The sequence below is a fragment of the Lodderomyces beijingensis genome, assembly GCF_963989305.1.
Source record: "Lodderomyces beijingensis strain CBS 14171 genome assembly, chromosome: 1".
Lineage (NCBI taxonomy): Eukaryota > Fungi > Ascomycota > Pichiomycetes > Serinales > Debaryomycetaceae > Lodderomyces > Lodderomyces beijingensis.
In genome coordinates, this window is record NC_089970.1 from 1,153,954 (window position 1) to 1,168,336 (window position 14,383).

At 46.9% G+C, this 14,383-nt stretch overlaps 6 protein-coding genes across 6 annotated transcripts; 2 read left to right on the top strand and 4 right to left on the bottom strand. All coding sequences in view use genetic code 12, as the record gives it.

Moving 5' to 3' along the window:
• Positions 1-721: 721 nt before the first annotated feature.
• LODBEIA_P04860 (uncharacterized protein) lies at positions 722-1,732 on the bottom strand (the record flags this gene model as incomplete). The annotated part of the gene is made up of 1 exon (XM_066975127.1): positions 722-1,732. One exon carries the CDS (start codon positions 1,730-1,732, stop codon positions 722-724), a length of 1,011 nt encoding a protein of 336 aa, XP_066827424.1.
• A 367-nt stretch (positions 1,733-2,099) lies between these two features.
• Positions 2,100-2,669, bottom strand: LODBEIA_P04870 (uncharacterized protein; the record flags this gene model as incomplete). Its single annotated transcript, XM_066975138.1, has 1 exon — positions 2,100-2,669. The coding sequence occupies one exon, from the start codon at positions 2,667-2,669 to the stop codon at positions 2,100-2,102; it is 570 nt and encodes a 189-aa protein (XP_066827425.1).
• Positions 2,670-3,317: 648 nt separating this feature from the next.
• On the bottom strand, positions 3,318-5,954 carry LODBEIA_P04880 (uncharacterized protein; the record flags this gene model as incomplete). The annotated part of the gene is made up of 1 exon (XM_066975149.1): positions 3,318-5,954. One exon carries the CDS (start codon positions 5,952-5,954, stop codon positions 3,318-3,320), a length of 2,637 nt encoding a protein of 878 aa, XP_066827426.1.
• Positions 5,955-8,583: 2,629 nt separating this feature from the next.
• On the top strand, positions 8,584-11,025 carry LODBEIA_P04890 (uncharacterized protein; the record flags this gene model as incomplete). Its single annotated transcript, XM_066975160.1, has 1 exon — positions 8,584-11,025. One exon carries the CDS (start codon positions 8,584-8,586, stop codon positions 11,023-11,025), a length of 2,442 nt encoding a protein of 813 aa, XP_066827427.1.
• A 199-nt stretch (positions 11,026-11,224) lies between these two features.
• Positions 11,225-12,385, bottom strand: LODBEIA_P04900 (uncharacterized protein; the record flags this gene model as incomplete). The annotated part of the gene is made up of 1 exon (XM_066975172.1): positions 11,225-12,385. One exon carries the CDS (start codon positions 12,383-12,385, stop codon positions 11,225-11,227), a length of 1,161 nt encoding a protein of 386 aa, XP_066827428.1.
• A 546-nt stretch (positions 12,386-12,931) lies between these two features.
• LODBEIA_P04910 (uncharacterized protein) lies at positions 12,932-14,311 on the top strand (the record flags this gene model as incomplete). Its single annotated transcript, XM_066975183.1, has 1 exon — positions 12,932-14,311. The coding sequence occupies one exon, from the start codon at positions 12,932-12,934 to the stop codon at positions 14,309-14,311; it is 1,380 nt and encodes a 459-aa protein (XP_066827429.1).
• Between the last annotated feature and the right edge of the window lie 72 nt (positions 14,312-14,383).

Sequence of the window (14,383 nt, forward strand, 5' to 3'; positions counted from 1 at the left end):
GCGAGGTCAGACGAGAGGAAAAGAGAACAAGGAGTTAGCCGTGAGAGAAACGACGAAGGGTTGAGGTATGGGTAAGTGTGTGAGAGGTGGGAAAACGGAGACGGGAAGAATATGGAGGAGTGTTGAGTCAAAGTCGTATAGAAAGCCGTTTGAGTTTTGTAGGAAGTGGGAAGTAGGACCCCTACCAAGAACCCAAGAACCATCTAGTGATCCAACTTGTAGGGCACTACCGAGAGCTAGATCGATGTCACTTACTTATGTAGTCAGACGGAGATAGGGAAGACTCTGTATCCAAGTGTCTGTCTAGCCTTTGTCACCCTTCTTCTTCCTCTTCCTCTTGGTCATCTCATCTCGTCGTCCTCTTCTCGTTACGTCTTATCAGTCACAATAGAGGCACCGATGACGGTGATGAGTTTGACTCCATTGAGAAAGGGACAACAGAAATCGGAATTGCATCACGTGACCTTCCAGTCAAAATGCGCACGTGACCTTCCAGTCGAAGAGCGCACGTGACTGGGACAGTCACGTGTTTGCAACCAAAATTCATCCAATCTGCCAACCAGTTCAACAAGCCGTTGCTATTCAAAACACTTTCACGAGGGTGGTAGAGAGTTTCCAACAATAACGGTGTTGCTCTAAAAAGAATTGTCAGGTAGCTACAATCAACCTAATCTCTAATGCCTTTTTTTTTTTTACATCTATTGCCGTCTCAAACAGAGCATCACTGACCAATTGGACAGTTTCTCAAATAGACAGCCTTCTCTTTCAAGACTCTGATCGACTTGAGAAATATTTCAGTAGGGGGCATGGCTCCAGTGGATTCGACATTGAAAATGAAATAGTCTCTTTGTCTGCCCAATTTGACCTTGCCTTCAAATTCCGCATGTCTCAACACTTCTCTTGAAACAGTATCCTTGCGCGCATCCTGGACATAGGCCTCGCCATCGCTGTTGATACCAATGACGCCCAGTGGGAAACACTTTTGAAACTTCTTGGCCTCGTCGCCCGTGATGGGCTGCCTTATATCAATCACAGGCAACAATCTATACGAAGCAGTAGCCACGGGCGAGAATTTAGCATGATCGCACCCCATACCAAGAATACAATGCGCCCTCAAGCTGATTTCTTGCCCCGGTCTCAACTTGGCCAACAAAATATCGGGGTCCGTTGGCTCCACGGGGTGGTCCTTGTATTTCTCCAATTGGCTACCCTGAGGCTCGAATTTCAAATCTCGCGCATAAACATGGCTATTCTTGTACAATTCGCGAGGATCAGTCGAGTTTTTAGGCGCTTGCAAGTTTTTGGTGCACACAACGTCCAAAGTCAACACGATGGTGTTGTCCTCGGTATAACGGTCGGACTCAGGCAATGATTTATCTACCCATGACAAGGAATCAGGATCGATCTTGAGTGGGATTAATCCGATTCTATGTGCTAACACTTCATCTTGAATCACCGAGGTATTCATGTATGAGTAAATGGTTTCCACGGCAACACTAGGCACTTCAGCAATCATGATACGACGGAACGCGTTGGCAATCGAGGTGTCTATGTGGATTAAATCAAACGTGGCTGTTCTGTCATTCAAGTTGGTGATCTTGATCTCGAATTTGCGCTTGAATTGTTCAATGTCCCACGAGTAGTCGCCATGCTGCTGGTGGCCAGGGAAATCCGTCGATGTGGTGTTTGTGACTCTGTTATACTCTATGCCTACTATGTTGTTGTCGGACATTACAGCGTGGGATATTAAAAAATGTTTCTCGATGGGGAGGTTGATGGTTTGGAGGGCTCGATGAGGTTTCGATGATTTCCACCTCTGCTTCTCTCACACACCCTTTTTTTTTTTTCAAGATCTCATCTTACGGCCGAAACCTCGAGCTACCAGGTGTTGCTGACATGCCCTTCAGGACTACAATCGTCTACAATTGTCTACAATTGCAAATGAAATTCAAGTGAAAGGAGTCTATAGATCAACTATGAATGACGGAGCTACGACGAGCAAGGGTTGTAATTTGTCTTTTTCCAACATCAACTCCAGCCCATTCAATTGAAAAATGACGCAAAAAATGGAAAAGGAAACTTCCCCCCTCTTTATCCAATCAAAAGACAACTTCATTCGGCAAGACATAGACCTTTTCCCCCATTTCCCGCACAGTCCGTCCGTCTTTATCCAAAGGTAGACGCTTGCGCATATCAAACGCATCAATATCGTCATCCAACGAATTCCGATCCGGGACCTCTCGCCCACCACCATAGTACCCAACCACCCGTCGATACACGCCATACCCCAACTTTTCATACAACTTCCTCCCCAACGAATTAGTCACTTTGACAAACAAGTCAATAAACAAGCAAGCTTGCACCTCGCGGATCTGCTCGAGGGCAAGACATAGCTTCGACGCCAAGTTTATCCGTCTGTATTGGTCCTGGATCGTCACGGCGGTGATGTGGGTGTGGTATTCAAGCTTCTGCATCTGTCCTTCGGTCTTGGCCATCATGTAGCCGCTCATTTGGCCCCCGGGTGCTTCTATTGACTTGTAGAATAGGTTGGGGTGGTTGATCAAGTAGTGCGAGTAGAATGATACGTTGAAGTTTTCTGTCAAGGGGTCGAGGTTGATGGGGTTCGCGTCGAGGAGGTCTTCCAATTGGAACGGTTTTATCGATGTCATGATTAGTTTCCAGAGAATTATTGACTTGGTGTGTTTTTTTTGCAATAGTTCGTCTCGTGATCGTGATCGAGGTTCGTGATCTCCCCTTTCTTTTTTCTTTTCTTTTCGCTGCTCGTTTTTTCGCTTCACCGTTGGGGCGAACGTCCGCGAAAAATTTCAAGCATGTTCTAGCTCCTTGCACAACGTCATCATCCTAGAAGGAGTCACACATCAGATTACATTCAGTCCCGTTTCCAACAATGTACGGAGGTCCACCAAGCGAAGAACAGAAAAAATTGCAAGAACAATATGCTTACGACACTTTGAAGTTCGCTGGCATTGCTGCTGCTGCGTTATGGATTACTCCTCATCTCATCCACTTTGTTCAAAGGCAATTAAAGTGAGATTTTTCAAACAAACATGCTCAGGGAAGTGAATGGAGGAGCAATTAGTTGGCTTTAGCAGGAGTTTCCACGATTCACTCAATATTTCCTTTATAGCGATAGGTGGTTTTATTTTGGGTTCATTGCTTCATCATTTGTACATAGACAGAGGGCAATATACGCAAAATATCTATTTTGATTAGAGAGAAACACTACATGATCAACACAGTTTGATGTCATGTAGAACTCACGATTCATTTTTTTCTTCTTTTTTTTTTTTGTTTTCTCAATCACTATCGATTTCAATTTGGAGTTGCTCTCGAAGTTGTCCAATCTTTGAAGCCAACGACATGTACTCCATCCGTTCACTAATCTTGGCAGCTGCTATCAATGCCTTGTCCGTCTTGATCAATTTAGCAATGGCAAACGCCTTGTTCAACTTCAGCTCTTTGCATGATTCACCAAACATTTTCAAAAGTGACTTGTCGAAACTCATGCTGTACTGATTGAGTCTTTCCATCATTGCCTCTTCATCTTCATCTGCGTCACCATCTCCATCATCATCATCTTTTTCTTCCTCGCGATGGGTCAATGAGTCGCTCAACAATTTGCCCATCGTAACCGACCTCACGAACTCCTCCTCGGCGCCATCTTCTTCATGTTTCACTTTCGTGGGTATTTCCATCTCAATTTCAATCGGCAACGGCAAGGGGAAACCAGGGTACTGGCCGTTTTTCAACAACAAGCAATTGAGCGAGTCATTGACTAACCCCAATGGCCAACACGACCAGTTTTTTTTATTCTCATTTGATCCGTACTCGGTGATGGAATTGTGGCAGTTGAGTAGCGGCACCCATCTCGCGTTGCCCGCTTCTCTCCACGACAGCAAGATAAACACGGTGTCATCGTATCCGCCAACTACACATGGGTCGTTGTGCTCGCTGAAGAAGATCCCCTTGATCAACTGTCGATTTGCGCGCTCCTTGAGCGGTATCAGACAATTCTGCTGGATAAACTTGTTATCCTGGTTGATGTCGATGATCGAATACGAGTAGACGTTCGCGGCAACTTGGTTGATCATAAATATGTTTGACGTTGTAGATGCAGGAGCTAGCGCCACAACGGGCTGCGTTTTGATGATGTTTAAGCAGACGCCGTACTGGTTGAAGAAGCGGAGATAGCCAATGTTTGTCCCCACTACAATGGTGTTGAAGCTTGGCAAGTTGGTGATGCATATACTGGTGATGTACTCGTCGGTAACCAAGGGCACTTGCCGCTCCCATGCCTCGCTTGAGCCGGCATTATTGTGGGACTTGTAGTGGATTAGACCTTTGGTGCTGTCACCGAGCAATATACATCGGTTATTCATAGACGCAAGGTCGAATTTCTCGTGTGCGGTGAAATGGTACTCGCTGTTTGAGGACCGGTCAAAGAACGACACCGTGATGCTGTTGCATGCACCTGGCTCTCTGTTAATCACAATCCAGGCGTACCCAATGTTGTTCATCGTCAAGTATCTCCTATCAACGGCGTCGCCTCTGTTGGCAAACGAGGTTGAGCCTGGCGAGTAAGGATGAATCCTTGTCAGTGTGACGCCTGTATTCTTTGAATAGGTCCTTGCTTCGTTACTGGCCTTGTGTTTCTTGTGTAGTCCGTTGGAATGTCCATTTTTGCCTTGAGCATGACCACCCACGTCGTCCAATATCGAGTTATCGAAATCGTCGAGATCAAGTTCTTCCTCGGATAAATACTCATATAATCGTTTGCCCTTGCCATTTTCACGAGGACCAGCTCTTTCAAACAAGTCATCCATCTCGCGTTGATTATCCCCAGTAAGGTCTTCCCCTTCTTCGTCTCCCTCGACTTTATCTGCTCCTTCTCCTTCTTCTTCTTCATCTTCATCGAATTCATCAACAAACAAGCTTGCAGCCGCTCTGGCTTTGCTTTTTCCTCCTCCTCCTCCTCCTCCTCCTTCTTCTCCTCCTACCGAGATTACATTCTTCAACATGAGCACATCGCCATGGGTACTTCCAATGAACAAGCCCGTCTTGTCATGCCACTCGATGTTCAACGGCAACCCTTCGTATCTAAACTCAAAGTCATCTTCATGAACAGTTTTCCCCGTTTCAAAATTGTAAACCTTGTAAACGTTCAACGTCAAGATGGCCAAGTTATTGCCGTGCAATTTGAAATCGACAATCCTGCCGTCGCTTGGGAAACTGCGCACCTTGTTCCAATTTTCGCGATTGTAAACATGAACTGCATTATCGGCACCTGGCACCAACAAATATCTGCCATCTTTGGTCCATTCAGTTTTCGTCGTGTACAACTCGTCCCGATGCTCTTGCGCGTAGTCGACTTCATCCATTGAAGTATGGATTTTCCTAGTGATGACATTTTGCAACGTGTGGTTCAAATTCAACTCCTCGTTGAAAACAGAGTAAATCTCCACCGATCCATTCGATAAACTGACACTCGACAATTCTCCCGCGTGGTCGTAGGCAATATCCAACAATTGGTCCTGCAACGCAATCGTCTTGGTAGCGGCTTCGTCTCCTTGCAAGTCAATTACCACCAATTTGCTATCGTCGCCGCCGCAAAGGATCCGGTTCCCCAGATTGATGTATGCCAAATCGCGCAACGAGAGCGCTGTCCGGTACTTTTCCCCGAGAGACTCGTGCGTGGCCAAATCGACGATTTCCAATTTACCCTCGGTAGTAGTGAGGGCCAACTTGTCCCCATGGATCGACACCGAGGTCACGTTGGATAGACAGTCGATCGATACGGGCAACGACTCGGGGTCGTTGACGTTGATGATCTTGAGGACTCCGTTGCTGTTGGTGACGACTAAGCGGTCTAGCTGCGGGTGGTAGTGGGCGTACGAGTTTCCATCGGGAAACTGCGATATGTTCTTAAGCGACATGTGCTGTGGAGGTGTATGGGGAGTCGCTTAGAACCTCGTCTTGTTTGCTGCTGCAAATCCAAATCATGATTGAAAAAAAAGAGAGAACACGAAAAAAAAACAGACTCAATACATACACACGCGCGTGAGAGTTTTTTTTTGGTGATGTTGTTTCCACGACGCGTTCTCATCGAGAAACAGCTTCGGTTCCTTTGCATGGGTGAAGGTGAAGCGACCAGTGCAAAACGTCTTGTAAGTAGGTGGTGTGACTTGGCACCACTGATACTGATTGCGTTTGATGTGGGGGGGGGGGGGTTCCTATGAGCGTCCTTTGAAAAAGACCAGCTGGTGATGGAAGCGTTGCCTGGCATATTTTTGTTTAGCAAGTTTCTGCATATACGGAGAAGCTCTAAAACGCAATTTCGCTCAACAGGATAAAAAGACGTTTTTCATCATAACTGTATCGTCAAGTATTCAAATCTACCCACTGCTTTCAAAATTGGTGTCATTGTAAAGCGAATTCAATTTTGAATCAACTTTGTATGGGTCACTTGAACTGTCATCTATTTAGTTTTGGAGATAAATTCAAACACTCTCAACAAGCTGGCTTTATAAAACTGCTGCTTATTCTTTATTTTCCACCATTCACTGCTGGTTGCTGCCTATCTATATCTACAAGTCTTTCTCGGAGTGGGCTAGCTGAGGCAAATAGTTGAGCCATAAACTAGCGGCGAAGCCAGTGGTTATTCTTCAGTCTCCGCGGGGCTTTTCTCTCCTCTTTCACGCTCCCCATCTTGGTTTCATTTTTTTTTTTCAAACTTGGTCCCTGAGCGATAAACAGCGTACAGTCTAATGTGAATATAAAGGCACTCTATTGTGGGTGTCCAATCTGATCTGACCCTGACCACTGCTCAAGGAACCCTTTCCCGTATGACCACCAGAGCAAAAAACTGACCTTACCCCAACGTGTTTCAGAACAGTTAACGTGAATTTTTTTTTCACTCCATGCCGAGGTTTCTAGGCTACGGCACTTTAGGGGCAACCCAGTGAAGAAGCGGCTTCAACCACCGCTGTCGACCTGAATTTTTCCGTCATAAATCGATGGAATGCTGCACTCGGGCAAGCACAAACGGGAGAACAATAAGGCTGTCAACAGCGGGGAAAGAAGGGGTGTTTGAAACAGCCCCATCTAGGTGGGAGGCCGGGGCAGACTTCCAGCGGCATTCATGAGTTTCCCAGCTTAAGCTCCGCTGACGCTAAGGGTTTGCGATCTAGTCTCTTGATCAGATTATGATGTGCCTTCCTCGGCAGTACGCGGCACGTGACTCTTTTCCTTCTTGTTCCTTCTTTCCTGCCATGTCATAACATTGACGTACTCACGTGCATTCCACCTCCCGGAAAAAAATGGCTGCAAAGCCAAGGCAAAAAAGCAAGAGAGAACAATTTCCGCTTTAGTTCCCAGAGGGGCAGGGAACGATTACGAGCACGGAACGCGTCAAAAGAGTTTAACCCTACCTTGTTGGTCCACCAATGGCAAGCCTTGATCGTTTTGAAAAATTTACTGATAAGCCATACTGTTCAATCTCTTGTGAAAGAAAGAGGACTTTGCAACGGCACCACAACGAGGCTCAAGGTCACATTGTTGCCACTTGAACTCGTCTCGTTAGTTCTATGACGATGACGACTTGAGGGATTTTTCTTTATATTGCACTCGCGAGTGAAAAGGAGAAAGGTGGCTGTGAGAGTTGTGTTTGTTTCAAAGCCACTTTAGAGATACATTTGCAGCTGCTCTCCCATCTTAGCCGCAAAAAAAAAAAAAGACTGGTGTCGATGCAGGAAGTGGAGTAAATCGAATAGATTGGCCTTTTTGCTCTGCGTAATTTACGAGACGGGGCTACTTACCCATGAGCGTGTGCTTCATACATATACGGCTGCGCCTTAGTTCTGTTTTGTTCTCAAGTCTTGTTGCCCCTCGAGGGCAAAATCATTCATTGCAAGGCTCGCAAGAGAAGTCGGACGGTGGTCATTCTCTTTGGTTGCTCTTTCTCCCTATCCCAATGCCAACTCCTTTGCCCAAAAGAAAAGAAGAGGGGCATGCTTTGCTGCTGCTGTTCTTGTCGATGGTGGTGAAGGTGGTCAGAAAATGCCTCAAATTTTTACTTCTCGCAGAGGCAGATGCAAATTTTTGATTTTTTTTTTTGCCTGTTGATGCCTCTTGCTGCTGCCAGGTGGTCTTTTTTTTTTACCCCTTTAAGCGTGGCCCATATGCTGAGGGATTTTCTGCAACTAGATTGACAACGCCCTTCACCAATGTGGAGACAACACTCGAAAACTGTATCGCTGCTTGTAGTGTCTTGAGGCATTAGAACCGCAACTGGATAACAAGAGCCATTTCAAGCGATTGTTCTTGCCAAATACAAAATTAAAAAAAAAGGAGAATGTGATCGAAGGGCATTCGTAGCCACGAGATGGATAGAAGCGCCACCAGAGCGACACGTCCGCTCAAGAAAAAAACAACAGCAAATAAGTTGTAGGATATATAAGCTCAATCTGCTCTCCTAGTTAATGATGATGGTGCTGCTGGTGTAAGGTTTTCGTTAATAGATCACTGGTATAAAAAAAAAATAGGTTCAAAATCCACCTGCTGCAAATGTATCCGAAAAGCTCTCTAGGGAAAGAAGACGACGGTAATGATATGCGGTCCATGAACGACCAAACAGACAACGTCAGCATCAACACCGCCGAGCTCTACCACGGCCTTCAAGACGGCGACCACTACAACCATGACGACACGTTTGAAGACGAAATCACCCCGGAAGAAGAAGCCTCGGCCACCACCGAACTACCGAGAACCAAAAGACAGCCGTGGAAAGAAATCTTTATGCTTTCGTTTTCGTCGCTCGGTGCCATTTACGGCGACTTGGGCACGTCGCCCTTGTACGTGCTCAACTCCATCAAGTATCTGGAGACGCCGCCCAACAGAGAAGACATCTATGGTGCCATCTCGGTCATTTTCTACTTGTTCACAATCATCGTCATTTTCAAGTACGTGTGCATCGTCTTGGTGCTAGGCCCCAATAACGGTGAGGGCGGCCAAGTTGCCATCTATGCCAAGATTGCCCGCTATTTGAAAATTGGCCCCAAGGGTGTCACCATCCCTGGTGGCTCGAAAGAAACGCTGGATTTGCAGCTCTTGACGAGACAGGACACCACCGCGTCGTCGGTAGCGTCCGTAATCTCAAGAATCAACCAGATTAAGCAGCATCCCACCATGGTCAAGGTTGTGCAGCTCTCGATATTGAGCGCCTGTTTCCTTGGCTGCTCGTTGGTGATGTCTGATGGGCTCTTGACGCCAACGACATCGGTCTTGAGTGCCATTGGCGGGATCCAAGTCGCAGTTCCCTCCTTCAACAGCGTGTTGGCGGTGTCGGAAGTCATCCTAATTGCATTATTCGTCATCCAGCAGCTTGGCTCCAACAAGATCAGTTTCCTTTTCGCTCCCATCATCTTTGTGTGGTTGATGGGGTTGATGGTTTGCGGAATCTACAACATTGTCAAGTTCCACCCTGGTATTTTTGCTGCCTTGTCCCCTTACTACGCCATCAAGTTGTTGAAAAAAGGCGGAGTCGACGTCTTTTCCGGTGCCATGTTGGCCATCACCGGTACCGAGGCCATGTTTGCCGATATCGGCCACTTTGGCAAATTGCCCATCCAACTAACATTGGGCGGGTTTGTGTACCCGGCATTGATGTTGTGCTACTTGGGCCAAGGCGCCTACATCATCAAGTACCCCGACGCTTACATCAATCCGTTTTTCTTGTCGTTACCAGGTGGCACCGGTTCGGGCATCTACTGGTTCATGTTTGTCTTTGCCACCTTGTCAACCATCATCGCGTCGCAGGCATTGATCCTTTCCGTGTTCAGCATCATTTCGCAATTGATCAACTTGGACTGTTTCCCCAAGTTGAAAATCGTCCACACCTCCTCGCACTATGCCGGTAAAGTCTATATCCCCACCATCAATTGGATCTTGATGATTGGCGTCATTTGCACCACTGCCGGTTTCAAAAACAGCAACAACGTCACTGCCGCCTACGGATTGGGCATCTCGTTGGACTTTATCGTTACTTCATTCTTGCTCATCATCTGCATGTTTTACGTTTACAACGCAAACGTCATCTGGCCCATCCTATTCCTCTTGATTTTCGTGCCCTTGGAAGCATGCATGGTGATTGCCAACTTGAAGAAAGTCCCGCACGGAGCATGGTTCCCCGTGCTAATGGCCGGCTTGTTCTTCATCTTCCTTTCCGTGTGGAGATGGGCCCGATCCAAAAAGGTCAACCACGAATACGCCCAACGCATCCGCATCGATGAATTGTTTCCCTTTTTCGCAGCCAAGTCCATCACCGTGAATTTGAACCCCAACGCCAACTCCCGGGCCAACTCTACCACCGCGGTGGGTGAGAATGTCACTATATACGAGAAGAACGAGGTCAAGTGCATTTTCGGAACGCAGGAGTTGCAAAAGCACCACGGTATCGGCTTCATGTACGTGGACTCCATGCTTTCCGGCAGCCCTAACTCGCTCCCAGAACTATACGGCAAGCTCGTCAAACTGTTCGTTTCCATCCCCTCCAACTTTATATTTGTCGGCATAAGAGTGCTCTCCATCCCCTATGTTGGAGAAGAAGACCGCATCTTGATGGCACCAATGAAACTCACCGACCATTACAAGTGCATATTGCGGTTCGGGTTCATGGAAGATATCCAAATTACAAAAGAACTCTCGTGGCTGATTATGCAACGGATACCGCGTTTGACCACCTTGAGCACTGATCAACTTGAACAGATGCCCACTTTGCATTTTTTCGAAAACGACTTGATCAAATGCCACGAGTATAAACCTTCGAGCAAGTGGAAGTTCGTGAGATTTTTGGGCAAACTGAGACATCTAGTGAGAAAACTTGTTATTGAACATTTCTTTAGTCCATTGTATCTGATAACTCAGGAATACGGAAGATTCTTGAAGTGCGATGACGGGAAACAGGAGCAAGATGATAAGATTTTCTTGGGTGGAATCGCTAGAATTTAGAGGTTTTTTCTTTCCCCAGTTAATATTGGAATACAGGTTTTTTTTTTTTTTGGCATTGGTTCATGACTAATTGAATATATCAGTAATACTTCACTTTTTTTTATGCTTAATCTCAGCATCGACGCTGAGGTCAAATCACAACGTTACATCACGATCCCGGCTCACTCCCTTACTCTACGCACGGCGATGAATTTCAAAATCAGGCCGATTCCGGTTTGGACTCTTTTCTAGCACCACCTCTCCAGTTACCACCGCCACCTCTTCCGCCTCTCCAATTGCCCCTACCACCACTGCGTCCACCACGTCCACCACGTCCGCCACGTCCACCTCGTCCACCTCTCGTTCCCATTTCGCCAAAAGTATCCATGTTCAAATATCTCTCCTCCGACCATCTCATATTACCACTATTTTTATTTCTCTCGTCCGTGGAAGATGAAATGGTATCGAAAAATGAAGATTGTTTGTTATAAGTAGGCCTAGCGTCCTCTTCTTCTTGTTGCTGCACTTCCTTAAGGAACCTAGCGTTGGCCTTTTCGAAATCAAACTCTTCGTTGAACGACGCCGAGGTCGAGGTCAAAGTCGAGGTTTTCGATGACGCTGGTTTCTTCTCCTGCGTGGTTGCGGGCTGTGGTCTAGACACGGGCTCCGGTTGGTGGTCCTTGGCAGCGTCTTTCGCGACTGGTGCTGCTTGTTCTCTGGCAACGGGTGAATCGCCCGGCTGAGCGTCAGCAACACTGTTCTCGTCGGTCTTTGTTGATGGTCCAGTTGTGCTTTTGCTAGGTTGTGAAACTGGCTGTTGCTGCTGGTGAGATCCAGGTGCACTAGGAGCACCAGTTTCAGCTGGTTGCGAGACACTTGCAACTTGTCCCGGTCTAGGCTCGCTTTGAGGTTGTTGTTGTTGAGCATAGCCACTCGTCTGTGGTGGCGCAGGAGCCTGCTGCTGCTGCTGCTGAGTTTGAGGAGGATAAGGCTGCGTGGGAGTTGGGCCTTGCTGATGGAACCCAGCTGAGCGTTGCTGGTGTTGTTGCTGAGGCAGGAATTGGGGAACTGTAGGAGGAGGAGGAGGTTGTTGTTGCTGATGGTGGTAAATCACCGGCTTGACTTCGTCAATGGAGATATCCAAAACCGACAAATCTTTAACGTCACTGCCTCTAAAGACCACATAGTCATATACGTCGGTACCTGGTCCGACTTCCAAATGTGGTTGCCCCACGGTGGCTAAACGTCCCTCAGTGCCAAACATTCGCACAGATTTAAGGGCAACCGTTGCATCGTCGGCATTGATGTTGTCCAATAAACCAACGTATCTCAACCCCTTGTTGGAAATGAGGGAGATTGTCTTCCCTATGTACTGAGACATTGCTTGAGCTTGGGGGTAGGAAAGGGAAGAGGGAGGAAAAGGGAAAGGGAAGGGAAACAAGAGCTATAAGTTGCGTGGTGGGTTTGCCATTTTTCAAGTTTTCACCAGAAATGTCGTTTTCAAATGCGACATTTGGGTGGACATCCGCCACGGGAATCGAACGTGCACGCACGACTCTCTGGGCGAAAGAATTGAACGACCCAACAGTAGTGTGAAGATGTGTTTGAGGATGTGCCCTCTCGTTCCATGTATATGTGACGATAGAGCTCTCTTTAGTATCTTTTCCACAAGTAAGCGAAAGCTTGCACTTTGTTTTAACACGAAAGCTTTGGGCATCAATCAAGAAGAATATATATTGTCGGTGATCAATCATTTTCCTGCGACATTTTTTTGAATGTCGCACCAATAATTTTAGAGCGAAAGCTTGACAAAAACAGTTCCCATCTGTTCTGCATACTCTAACATCTATCACCATCACTTCAACCACGACTTTATAACGAAGTGAACACCCCCCCCCCCCCGCCCCCTTTTCCCGTCACGTTGATTATGAGCGATCCATTAGCTGACTTTACCAATCTCTCTCAAGATGAGCATGAAACAGAACAACCAACAACATATGAACAGGATGACCAGCGACGGGCAGAAATAGGACAACAAATGGACGATGATGTCCAGATACCTCAAGAACAGGAACAATACGAGGCCACCGAGAATGCCGAGTACCCAGAATATTTCAACCAATACGAGCAGAATGATTATCAAGTGGAGAAGAGTGAAGATGGGGCGTACACAGGTGGTAATCATCAGGACCAAGAGGACGGCGAGGACAATGAGGACCAGATTGATCCGCAGATTAGCCAGCAGCAGCGCGAGCCAAGGGAAGAAGCCGTGGATGAAGACGAAGTGATTAGGTCAATGAGGGCCCAGAGGCTCACGAGTGGAGAACCCAACTACGTTCAAGTCAAGAACATTCGTAAAACGAGAACCGATGTCCCTAGGCAGGCTCCTGCTATGGCCACGTCTGACTCTTTTGATGAACCCCAGGTTGAAGTCAACGAGGAGAACATGGATCCTCAAGCTAGGAGGAGATACGAGTTGGAAGAGAAAATGAATGCTGCAATCAAGAAGAAACCCACTTCGAGGAGAAAGAAAACCGATGACATCGACCTTGATAAAATGGAAGATGGAGTGATTCAAGATATGCGGGACCGCATGTTTGACGCGGCCAACATTGACGTTGAAAAGAACACGCAGGGGCAGGTTGCCACTGAAAAGATGAAGATGTTGGACGAAGCCATGAGCTTATTATCAAGAGCCGACTTGGCGGAGTCGATTGTTGAGAATCAAATGTTGAAAGCGATAAGGACGTGGCTAGAGCCGCTTCCCGACGCAAGCATGCCCGCGTACCAGATCCAAAAGGAACTAATACACGCATTGGAGTCCTTGCCCGTGAACACCGATGCATTGAGACAGTCGAACTTGGGTAAAGTGCTCGTCTTCTATCAAAGATCGAGAAGAACCCCGCCGAATTTAAAGAAGATTGTCGATCGGTTGATTGGCGACTGGACGAGACCGATATTGAACCGATCCGACTCGTACAAGGACAGATCGATTCAATTTGGGATGTACGACAAAACGGCGCACTCGAACAAGATGTCTAAACCCACCAAGAAGAAAGAGACAAAGACGTTGTACGAGCAAAACGCCGAGAGAAGGAAAAGAGCTGCTATTCCTACTGCTCGAACTGCTGCTTACAAGATTGCTCCCAAGGTGGACAAGAGTTTGTTGATGAGACAAGCTGGCAGAGCACCTGGTTATGACGAGAGGTTTAGGAGCATCAATCTGAAGATAACAGCCATGACCAATAAGAAGAAGGCTGCTAGTAAGGGAGGTGTCTCTATCGAGGGCAGAGACATGGGTGTGTAGAAGTATTATAGTCTTTTTTTTTCCCCCTTTCAATTAGCACTTTAAACTTCAACTTGCAAGTTCATGATAGAG